Source organism: Sarcophilus harrisii, chromosome 3, assembly GCF_902635505.1.
Source record: "Sarcophilus harrisii chromosome 3, mSarHar1.11, whole genome shotgun sequence".
NCBI lineage: Eukaryota > Metazoa > Chordata > Mammalia > Dasyuromorphia > Dasyuridae > Sarcophilus > Sarcophilus harrisii.
This window is the reverse complement of record NC_045428.1, coordinates 360720130-360733096: the sequence shown is the minus strand read 5'-3', so window position 1 is coordinate 360733096 and position 12967 is coordinate 360720130. Positions and strand designations below refer to the sequence as shown.

Sequence of the window (12967 nt, the reverse complement as noted above, 5' to 3'; positions counted from 1 at the left end):
TTTCTGAAGTGAAAAAAATGAAGTAAATTCCACATAAATTTACAGGTAGTACAACCATTCAATTACTTATATGGAACAAAATAGGAAAACTAATACAATTTATATATTATCGGGGTCTTCTCAGTTATCTCATTAGTATACTGTGGGACATCTAAGTTTTTATAGACTATGCCAGCAAGATTCAAGTTCTGGCAGTTCCTATGTAGCAGGAAAGGCTTTTGGTGTAGGTCCAGATGACAAACAATCTAAGAGCCAGATTAAATTTAGACAGCTAATCACCAGAAAGTTGGCTACTAGGTGAGGAATACTTTTGACAATAAGTTAATCATGAAGACAGTTTATAAAGGGAGGAGTTATATTTTTTAACTAACAAAAGTTCTCAAAGGGATGAAATCATGTTGAATTTGAAATTCTAAAGTAGGTATCATATATTTTTATAAATCTCATATAAAACTCATAATTTTAGGGTGCAAAATAAGAGATGCTTTTTCTAGACAGTGAACATTCTCTGTACAGAATACACTCACAGTCATTTTCCTATGTAAATTTATAGCATTTTTCACTTGAAGTATTGTTGTATTTTTAAGAGTTTCACCACCTCTGCTTAACTTTCTGCAATTATGCTTTATTAAATTAAAAATGAATGGGCTGTACCATAGGTGCTTTTAGCTATACTTAATTTGGTATTCTCCTTCCGAGGATGTTCAAAGGTATATAAAACACTTGATTTACATATATAATAACTATTTCAGTTAAAAATCTTCTAAAAAGATCCACAGCTCTAAAACTGAGTAATAAGTCATAAGAATTGCAGGTTGTAGTTCTAGTGATTCAACAAAAAGTAAAGTATATTATAACATCAAGAATAATAATAATGTTTTATGTAAGATGGCTTTCTGGGAGGAAGAGAAGAATTTACTAGAGATAAGTCTGAGGTCATAAAAGAACAGAAGATAACAATAAAAACTTATTTAAAAAAATTTTTTTAAAAAGCCAATAATGATGACTTATCCTGAGATGCTACTATAAAATGAAAATGCATGAAGTCCAAATAAAACTTGGGAAATTTGAATACAACTCAGTATTAACCATTTTAATGAAAATAGGACATTTTACTTAAGAAAAATGAGTAGCTTTGATAATAGTAAAAAAAAAAAAAAAAAAAAAGTTAACTGCTATTCCCCAGTATTTATCCATAAAATAGTCTAAAATGTAAATATTTTGTTATGGAAAAAATGTACTGACTCATTTTTAGTCACATTTTAGGCAAGTATATATTATTTGTAATTAGGCAAGTATTAAAAGGATTATGTGTGTGTGTGTGTACACACACACACACACACACACACATGAATATACATTCCAAAACACAAACTTGTGTACATTTATATATATTTTAATTCAATAAACACCTGATTATATATTAACTTAGAAATGTATTCCTCAACAAGGAGGTAAGGCATCCTCTAATTGATGTTGCTTTATTTTTGTACTCCCTTTAGGGATGTTTCACATACTAATTTATATCATATTTATCTATAGATAGATAGATAGATGTCAATGCGTACTAGATTGTAAATTCTTTGAAGACAAGGACTTTATTTATTTGTTCTTTTATCTCACACAGCACCTAATACAATTATGCATATGGTAAGTGCTTAATATATAGCTGGTGGACATTAAAGATGAAAACATTAAATTGGTAACTCACTGCTGCTCGGTCCAAAAAGAACTGATGAAACTCAAGGAAAATGCGCCGAGTCTCCTTGGAATTGGTTTGTTTATATAAATCTGAATAAAGATAACAGAGCTATCGTAGAAGGAAAAACAACAAAGAGAGAGAAAATGAGAGGTCATCATAAATTCAACCTGTTCATTTCCTGACAATATAGTCATATGTCCTGATAAATTATTTTAAGGAATATTATTACCAAGCTGCCAAGAACACTATTATGAAAGGGAGCTTTGTGATGATTTTATTTATCTTTAAATTTGCCTTGCTATGACAGGTAAGCAGAAGTCTGAACTTCTTGGGTGAAAATTATTCCCCATTCTTCCATTCTCCATCCCTCTTCTCTTCTAACTGTCGTGTAACTAACTGTGAACACCTGAACTTTAAGCTTTGAAAGGAATAAGATTCATTTGTGAATCAGAATAATATATATATATATATATATATATATATATATATATAAAAAACAATGATGTTTCACCAGTGTTGCAGGGTCGAACTGTGAAACTACATGGTGTAGGAATGCAGCTAGGTGAGCAGGGCGGGATCTCAGCAGTTCAATACTTTGGAAGCAGCTGCATTGTCCATTAATCTGTAAAGAAGAATGATTACATTGAAAGACTTATATACATATCCACATACATAATCCTGTGTGAAGAAAGCCCCAAATGACTTAACTGGTTAAATCTGACTTTTGTATTTTATATCTGGGTGAAAGGAGAAAATTCAAGGCTTTTAAGAGTAATTATAAGGATTCATTAGCAAAGTAAAGTATAAAGTGTATCTCTAGAGAGTAGTCACTATTTCGTGATGGTCATAATGGATCTTTGATGGTGAGGAAATGAATTAGATTAGATAGCTTGGCTTTAATAATGGGGGAGGGAGGGAAGAAGGGAAAGAGGGAGAGAGAGAAGGGAAGGGGAGGAAAAGGGGGAAGGGAAAGAGAACAGGAGCAGGGAGGGAGGGAGATGCCATGGTCACAAAGAATTGGACACAACTGAAAAATAATTGAACACTAAAGTTATTGTAAGCCTTTTAACTCGGCAAAGGATTTCTTACACCCTTTTGGAAAATCAGGTAATAACCACTTATTGCTCCCTTGGTGCAATGAAAAGAGCACTGGCCCTTACGAAGATAAAGACTGGTTCAAAGCCAGTCTCAAATACTTACTAGCTGTGTGACCTTAATAAAGTATTTAGGGTCTGTTTCTGTCTCTGATTCTTCATCTGTTAAATAAAGACAGTTAACTACCAACTTTCAAGAATTATATTTGTTTGTTTTGGGGGGCTGGGAGTAAGGCTAAAATGAGATAATATTTGCAAAGTGCTTTGTAAATCTTGAAGCATAAATGCTAGTTGATGGTAATGATAATGATGATACACGAGTGATACAGAGAAATGAAACAGTCCTTGCTTTCAAAAACTTACATTCTATTGTGGGGAATTAACATATACACATATAATCATATTCTAAATGTATATTAAATGAATACAAGGCAATGGCAAGGGAGAAAGAGGCACTAATAACTAGAGAATTCATGAAAGGCTCACATAAAAAAGGTGACATCTATATTAAGTTTTCAAGAAAACTAAAGATTCTAAGAGGTAGAGACAAGGAGAAAAGGTATTCCTGGTACGAAAAACAGTCTATGCAAAGGAACTGAGGCAGGAGATTGTAATGGGCTGAAGCTCCAGTTGATGCACTGAGGTCCCAAGCAAGTGAGGCTAAATAGTAATTGGACCATACTCTATTAATATATGTGCTTGGAGAAAGAATGGCCCCCGCCCACTCTTTGTGCAAGTCCTGATGTGTTGTATAGGAAATGATGAGTTTGGTTGGGTGGAGGCAGAGGGGCGGAGAGAGGAGTGGAAAGAGACTACTGGCTGGCTTCTTGACTCAGCTGCACACATTGCTATTGCGATCCCCCCTTCACTTCCGATCCTTCTTCACCTCTACTGAGAATAAAGATTGAAGATTTTTCCTTAACCTGAATTCCTGACTCTGGCTGATTTTAAAATATGTGGTCATCACAGGAGATAAATATTTTATATGAGAAACAGCAAGGATAGTCTGGCAGCACCCCAAAATGTAAAAAAATGATACCTAGTAAGACTGGAAAGGCAGAGTACAGCTAAGTTGAAAAGGATTTTTTAAATGATATACCATGTATCTGAGATAATAGGAAGACATTAGATTTTACTGAATAGAAGAGTGGCATGATCTGATCTGTGTTTTGGAAAATTTCTTTGACTGCGATATGTAAAATACACCGAAGAAGGGAAGAGATCAATCAGCAGGATAACTACAGAGAGATGTTGGGGACTTGAATTGGGAGGGTGGCCATTTGTGTAGAAAAAATAGAATATAAGCAAAGCGATACTATGGAAAAGAAACAACATGACCAGGCAACTAATTAAGTATGTATGTAGATTAAGGGAGAATGAAGCAATGATAAAAGTGAAAATCTGGCTAAGTAGAAGAATGATGATGCCCGCAACAGAAATGACAAAGTTCAGAAGGTAGGTTTTGGGGAAAAAATAAGGAATTCTATTCAGGACATGTTGAATTTGAGATGCCAAATAAGGGTAAGTCAAGGTAGAGATGACCAAAATAGGAACTATTACCTGACCATAAAATATATGTGATCAACTATTTGTAGAGTGGGAAGATGAGCAGTATCTTAACCTTCCACACAGAACTGGAGTCTTGTCTTAAGCACATTTACTCTACTTCCACTTCAGTAATTCCACCCTCTCCCACCACTAGCCAACTTTGATAAGAACCTCTCGAAGTTATAATCTAACCCATTACTAAGAACTTCATAGGCATAATTTCCTGTTCCTCACCTGCAGCCCACATCCTAGACAATGGCCTATGAATAAGCTCCAACTAGCACTTTCCATTTTTCAAGAGGAAAGATTAAGTGGTATAGAATGAATAGACAGAGAAGGATTACAATTATATTGCCTTTCTCTTGAGAACTTCCCCATAGATATTTATCTATTAAGGGTATGGCAACCCTTGCAATTTTTTAATTGTATCATTATCCTCAACTGCTCTCTTCAAAGTTACCAGGAATCTAACTATCACATCTGATGGCCTTTTCTCCTCAGTTTTCTTTAACTTCTCTGTAGCATCTAACACTTGCTTATTTTGTCCTTATTTTTTTCTGTTTTGATTGTGCAAACAATTTTTTTCTTAGTTCCCTTCCAATCTAGAGAATATTCTTTCTCAGACTTGTTTAGCATATTATCATCTATATCACAATCACAAACTTTGGATGTGCCCCAAGGCATAACTATGACTCTTTTTTCATTCTATATACTCTCTCATTTCATCAGTTCCCATGAACTAATCATCTCAATACAGATTAGTCCTACATATGTATGTACATATACACAGCATTATCCCTGATGCTTCAATGTTCCTCACCCCACAGAGTGGATCAGTCACTAAATTATATTGCTTTTACCTTTATGACATTTTTCATATTTGTTTCCTTCTCTCTACTCAGATACCACATTACTTCAGTCCCTCATTGCTTAAATTATTGCAATAGTTTCCCTGCCTTAAATTTTTCCTTTCTCCAATCCATCTTCCATGCAAATGCCAAATTTTTTCCAAAGTACAGATCTGACAGGGTTACTCCCCTACATGCTAAAACTTTAGCAATTTTCTATTAATTTTAGAGTCAAATATTATTCTCTTCATTTTATGCTTAATTTTTATTTCTGTGAAAGTAATTATAATTATTAATACAGAATTACCTCTATATAATTTATAAATAAGTAAATATGAAGTAACTAAGATAGAAAGTAACTTAACTTACATCGTATAAGATAATACTATTAATATTTTATGTCAACTAAAATGCGGGGAAATTTAAGTGTGAGGAAATAGGCAACAAAAAGGTAAGACAGATAAGGACAAAATTGAGTTTACACTTAAAAAAATACTATTCAAAAAATTTCCAATGGATAAGTATGGAGTGCACTCAGTTTTCAAAATCATATCAACTTATAATCAGAGCTTTTATTGTTAGGGAGAAGTTTAAAGATAAAAATAGCAATTTACCCAAGAGAAAATTTAGCATCAAATTTTGGCAACTATTGTTTCATTGACCCAGAAAGATGTTAGTTTTTGTTAACAAATTGTGCAATATCTTAAAACAAGTTCCTACTATAAGAAAAACATCACCTGTTCATGTTCAGTGCCAAAGTCATCATCTTCCGCTCCAATGATCTGAGGTGCTGTTCGAATTAAGGGACTACCAATGTTTGATTGAGTGTCCTAAGAAAGAATAATATATAAAGAACCAGATGTTAATATTTTAGCCATTTATTATATTATTATCATTATTAAAGCATTTATTAAAAACCTACCAAGTGCCAGCCACTATGCTAAGTATTGGGAATAAAGAGAAAAGCAAACAGTTAACTGCTCTCAAAGAGCTCATAATCTAATGGCGGAGACAACATGAGAAACAATTAAGTACAATCAAAATATATACAGAATTAAGATAATCAGTAGAGAGAAGGCTTAGAATTAAAGAAAAATCTGGAAAGAGAAATAAAGTCATTCTCAGACTTAAAAAGCTTGGCTTAGAACCTGAGAGAGAATGTTTTTCAAACAAACACTTTCAAACATTTCAAATCATGGACCATTGTGCTGAGGGAAAAACAACCAATAGACTAACCTAACCCTCTTCTTTTTGCCAGAGAATCTTCCAGAAATCTTTGGAGACACAGTCCTATGTTTCACTGCACTCTTGGCTACTAAACTTTTGCTATTTTACACTATAGGAACACTAATGGAAGAAAAAAGTGTAGGGCCAGGCATGGAGAAAAGAAGGAAGGGGGAAAATACATTTTTAATTTGCTCCTATTATTATCACATGCCTATTATTTTGTATTTTGTCTCTCCTGATACATGATAATAAAAGGTGTTTAAGTCATGTTCTAATTCTTTCAAAATGTTCTTAACCAATCAAGTGGCTAATTAATTGCTCTTTTCTCTTCTTTTTTTTTTTTTACCTCATTTTGTCTGAGAAACTTTATCCTCACACCAAATTCTACTTTTGCACTTCTAGATTAAGTATGAATCCTAGCATACTTAATTGTTGTTTTAAAGTAATCAGAGGTGGTTTAAATAAAATATTTGTCAGTGTAGTTCATTTGGTATCTACCATGTTTGTTTGTTTGTTTGTTTGTTTTTTCCCCCTCTTATTGAGAGCTCAATTTAGGGATATAGACTATATAATGAAGGTTTTAATATTCAGGATAGTAGATAACTTGAAAGGGGAAAAATAAGTGAGATTCTCATTAGAGTCATTGCTATTTGAGCAGCAGAAAATTTTGCCATTTTTGCTTAATATATATATCTACTTCAGCTGACAAAGTGTCAACACATGAGCTACAGAAACCAGGTTTCCTACCATCATTTCCCTCATTAATTGAATCACTGAGATTCCAGTATTGGTAAATGATCAATTTTATGATAACATATTATTTGAGGCTGATTACAGTAATAGCAAATTATTTAACAGAGACTACCAAAATATTTTTAGTAATTACCAATCAGGCTTAGATAAATGAAATATCTTTGTGTCCCAACATGTTTAATATCACTTGGAATACCTTTCAAACACCTTCAAAACTCCCTCAAAACTCCGTCAGTTTCCTCTCCCCTCTGATATTAGGGCTGGAGGGTAGAGTACTAAACTTCTCCCAAAACTTTCCTTTATAAAAATCTGGGATCTGAATTTTTCAGGTAATTCTCAACTTTCTATTAGCAGCTCTATTAGGTTTGGAATACAAAGAACATCATCCTCCTGTTTCTCCAGATATACACTGGGTGTCCTTGCCTCCCTAACACATTTCAGTTTCATTTAGAGTGCTATTTTTCTTTATTAGATTACAAACATCTTGTTTATTTCTTATTCCCAATATTGAACACAGCATGTGGCACATAGTAGGTGCTCAATAAATGTGTACTGTGTTGAATTATATTGTAAATTACAATTTTTAAGTTTCTTATTTTAAAAGTAAAAAAGTGAGAAGCTGTGAATGAATCTGATTGATAGGTGTTATGATTTATTATGACAATCATACCTCTTTTTTATGGAAGATAAATATATTTCACTTTCCATCATAGGTCTGAAATCAACTTTTAGTTGTACATTCTAATAAGGATTTCAATACAATAAAGAAAATATGGTTGATAATGCATATCAGACAAAGAAGACAAAAAGTGGAAAAGTGACAACAACCTCTTACCTCACCTACATGTAGCACCATTAGTAAACCAAAATTTTTGTTGCTATTAAAAATAACGATTGGCTGTTTAAGGAAACAAAATGCTAAATTTAAGTTCAAGAAGGTCTTTATAATAATGGTATACACTAAACATACATGTAGTTAAAAAAGAAAAAAACTGGTTCTATCTAAGATGTTTGGTTCTAGCTTCTTTTAGGTATTTTTGAACCTTACAAAACAGTATTATCCACCATGAAATGCTCCCACATAGCCAATTAGCAATACTCGTCCCAACACAACTATGGGACACTGGCTAGATGCAAAGAATGAATAATAAAAGCTGTCAAGTTTACCTTAAGTGGGAAGATCAGTTTAAAGAAAGATTTTAACCATGAACTGAAAAATATCTTTTGGGGGGAGAACATTTTCAAATAATGGGGCACTACAGAAGGAGAGGCAAGCAGTAGTAAAAAGAATCCAAATTGTCAAATAAATTAGAATTATATATAAAAGGTGATAAGATCTCAGATCACCTAACCTCATTTTACAGGTCAAAAGGCTGAGGCTCAGAAAGGCTGAACTACAGTTACCTCAATGTCACATTAATTGTTCATTTATATTACTTTTGTAGCATAATTACCTGCCTAATTACTTTTTGCCAAACTTAGCACATTTAGAAGACACTGCCTTCAAATATACTACTTGGGAAGATATCTCAGGTTCCTGGAATAAAAATGTGATATTTGTTTCTATCTTCACAACATCTTGATAATATCCTCTTCCCTCCACTCAACATAGCTACCAACCTGATAAAGGCTTCCTGACCAGAGTAGTGTAATGGCCCACTTCAGTGTACAAAACTCTCTACCTCAAGTCTCTCCCAAATCAAATCTATCTTCTGCTCATCTGTCAAGATGATTTTCCAAAAGAGCAAATTTATGTCATCCTCCATTCAATAATTTCTAGTGGCTCTATTATTTCTAGGATCAAATATGTTGATCCTATTTTTGACTTTTAAAGTACACAAACTAGCCCCTTTCTACCTTTTCAGGTACGTATCACTCTCTTCTATATATTCTACAGTCCATCTATCCCAGTCTGGTTGTCCACACATACCTTACTTCACAACTTACTGCCTTTTCATTAGTTTTTTCTCACACCTTGTTTCTCCTTCCTCATTTCTATCTTCTAGTTTCCTTCAAAATTTGACTCAAATTCCATCTTTTATCCGAAGTCTTTTCCTTCCCCTCCCTCCCCAGGAGGGAGCCTTCCTCTCAGATTATGTCCTATTTACAGAATGAATGTGTGTGTGCACACACACGTGCATGTGTATGTGTATGTGTGTTTGTATGGTGTATAGTTAATTGTGTGTTGAGTTTGTTGAAGGCAAGGACTTTGTCTTATGTACCCCAGTGCCTAGTATAAAAACATGCATTAATAAATCCTTTTTGTTGTTAATGATAATCAGGATGATGTTGTGCTGATTAGATAATATTCCATAAAAGCAAATATATTTCAACTAGGCCTTGTCAGACAAGTCGACAACACAAGCAGAAACAAAGGGGAAAGGAGAAACATTTTGGGCAGAAGCAGCAACATTTTCAAAGATGTGGAATAGAGAAGGTTCAAAATAAGTTTGAAGAATATCAAGAGGACTGGTAGGCTCACAGGATTGAAGATTTAGAGATTTCCCTCTAGTTTTATCTACAGTTTTATTTAAGACATCTAGTCAAAGACTTCTTTTATAGTTAGGAACATGGACAATAATGGGTTAACTTGATCATGCTCTCACAGTCAGTTAGATGGCAGGGCTGAATTCAAATCTATATCATCAGATACCAAATTCAGAACTCTTCCCACTGTATCATGAATAGAAGAGACGATTTAAAATATTAAGTGGAACTGATTTTAGCAGGACTCTCAAACATAATTTAAGCCTATTTTATAGGGAATCATTCAATATTTTTGAGCAGAGAAACAACATAACTTAATGCAGCATTTATTAATCATATGCTAAGTTTAGGACATCAATAATAACATTTAATTCCATTTATCATGGAAGGTGAACTATTCTGGGTGGCAGACATGAGGAAAAGGCACATTATAGACGAGAGGACAGACAACCTGTGTGGATGTAGAAGACAAGACATTTTAAGGACATAGAGTGCATGAAGGGGAATAATGTGAAATAATAAAGTTGGGAAGGTAGCTTGTAGTCATAGAACATTAGTCCAGTTATGATAATGTTAGACTAAAATATTTTTATTTTATAGTATAAGCAATAGAGAATGTCTGGAATTCTGAACATAAGTTGCGCTGTCAAACATTGCTTTAGGACAATTCTTCTGGTAAAAGACACAGAGAAGAGAAACAGTTTGTTGGCATGAAGACTGGGAAGTTATTATAATTTTTCAAGCTAAAAAGTGGTAAAGAGTTTGAAATACGGTAGTAGCAGTATAAGTAGAAAGTAAAATTTCAAAATGATAATTTAGGAAGATATTTTGGGGTTTTTTTCCATATATTTGTTAAACTATCATTTTCATTTGTGACATGCAAATAATACTGTAATATAAAGTGATTTCATGTGCACTAACTTAAAATTTACTACTTTACATTAATATTCTGTAGTTTCTGTTTCTATTTTCACCTGGGAGAAATATAAATAAAATAAAGCTTATTTCTTGCCCTCAAAGAACTTAAAATCTACTATGGCGTGTTTTTTTTTTCTTTTGGTGGGGGGAGGGGGGGGGGAACAGGAGTAGGGAGGGTTAGAGAAAAGATAATATATAAAATTATACCTACAGAATGTTAATGGGGTGATAAGAGCCTGAACTGGGGTGTTTTGTAGATTAAAAAAAGAAAAGGACAGATGTGAAAGACAAATGAACAGGATCAATGACTATTGATTTGATGAGAGTAAAGAAGATTTTTTATCTGAATAATTATGAAAATGATGGCATCATTGATAGAAGTCAAGAAAAGAAATATAGTTCTAGTTGTATGAGAGGGGATGCTTGGGTGGGTGAATGAATAATGATTTCAGTTTCATATATTATGAGTTTCAGGTATTAAAAATATAAGCCAGTGAAAATATATAGCAGTCAGTTAAAACATAGCACTAGAGTAGTGAAGAGAGGTCAGGACCAAATATATAAATCTGGATATTATCTGCACTGAGACTTTAATTAAAGCTATATAAATAGATTGACATATGGATAAATGAGAGGTTGATATGGATTTATTATTCCTCTATATATACTGCAGTGGCATGCAATAACTCCTCCTAAAACATCAGTTGCAGTTTTGACTAGCTGCTTTAACTTTTAGCCTCTAACATTTCAAAAGAAATTCTAATGAAAAAGTAGAAATTAGTATGCTTAGTTATCTAAAGAAATAATCCTCATATGGTTAGTCATTTAACATTTTATATATTAGTCTTGGTTCTAACTCTTTTATTTCAAAACACTAATAAAATCTAACTTTTAAAAATAATCAAAATATTTTAGAATATTCATCTGCATATTTTATGTAAATTCCAAGAGTTTATTTCACTTAAGCACAGAAAACATTAACAGAAAGCGTTAATATGGCATTAGTTACATACTCACATTATCTGGTATCATCTCACTTTTCTCTGGACTTTCTTCTAGATAAATCCTTTCCTTCAAGCCACTTCTGGGACTCTACCCCCCCCCAAAAAAAAAAAAAAAATTCATTGAGTTTCAATAGATAATACCAAAAAGAAATCAGGAAAATATATGCTGATTCATAACCAAAGTAAATCTTTTACCTGCTTCAAAATTACTGAATAACTATAAAGGAAAAAGGAAAACAGATGGCAAAATATGGGTATGAAGAAAACTAAAGTTTTAGAACATGAGAAATGTTCTCATTTGGTATCAGTAAGACAATATGATAAAGCATCAAAAGACTTCAGCAGCCATGAAAATTTTCTTCATTTCTTTCACTTTTCAAACTAATATTAAATTTCAAAATGGAAGAAGTATTAATCTTCTATACAATAAAAAATAAAATTAACCTTTTGATCAAATTTAAATATCTCATTTCCAATAGACTTGGGATGGTAAATGTCATCAAAACATTATTTTCATCCTTTTTTTCTGTTTGCTTTTTTTCATTCTCATGTTTTTTCCCTTTTGTTTTGATTTTTCTTTCCCAACATAACTAATATGGAAATATGTTTAAAAACAATTGTACATATCAGACTGCTTGTTGTCTTGGGAAGAGGAGAGGTTAGGGAAGAAGGGAGAAAAAAATTTGGAACTCAAAATCTTAGAAAATAGAATGTTGAAAACTATCTTTACATATAATTGGAAAAATAAAATATTACTGAATTTAAAAAAAAAGTCTTTTAAATGTCTCATTGAAATTTAAAGTTTACGTATTTAAATTTTTTTTTATCATTTTTTAATTGCTAAAATTTCATTTTAAAAGGAAACTAGTTATTGATACCAAATTTCTTTAAAGATGATTAATGTTATATGCCCACTAATTATTAAAACTTACTTTTTAAAAAGGCCCATGTATCAACACCTAGCTTTATTTTAATCTATTGCTTTTTGAGGGGAGGAGGGAAGTATAAAAATGAAATATAGGTCAAGGTATTATTAGAAATGTATTAGTCTTAATGAAATCTCCTTTTACTGAATCCATATAATAAATCATATTATTTTCATAGCTGAATCACTATAAGAATAGCAATACCATAGCAGTAATGTGCAGCGAGAAGGGACACTAGATGGAAAATCTGCAGGTTCAGTTTTAGTTCAGCATTTTCCACTAGATAAATCTGTAATTATGAACAAATCATTTAATCTCTTTAAGTCCCAATTTCCTCATGTATAAAATAACAGGAGGATTCTCCAAGATCCCTAATATCCTTCCTAGTTTTAAATTCTATATAATTAAAAAGCATAATTTCTTAAGGCAAAATGAATTAAAATACAAAAATTGCTCTACA

The 12967-nt window shown here is 32.5% G+C and overlaps 1 protein-coding gene across 2 annotated transcripts in view; it reads right to left on the bottom strand.

Annotated features, from left to right (window-relative positions):
• The window catches only part of ARHGEF12 (Rho guanine nucleotide exchange factor 12), a 164226-nt gene that overhangs the window by 37412 nt on the left and 113847 nt on the right, over positions 1-12967 (bottom strand). For both annotated transcript variants that reach the window (XM_031960156.1, XM_031960157.1), the window contains 4 exons: positions 11595-11669; positions 5930-6022; positions 2214-2324; positions 1712-1810 (listed from right to left, as the gene is read on the bottom strand). In XM_031960156.1, the coding sequence (XP_031816016.1) occupies positions 1712-1810; positions 2214-2324; positions 5930-6022; positions 11595-11669 (378 nt within the window). The remainder of the gene's footprint in view (positions 1-1711; positions 1811-2213; positions 2325-5929; positions 6023-11594; positions 11670-12967) is intronic.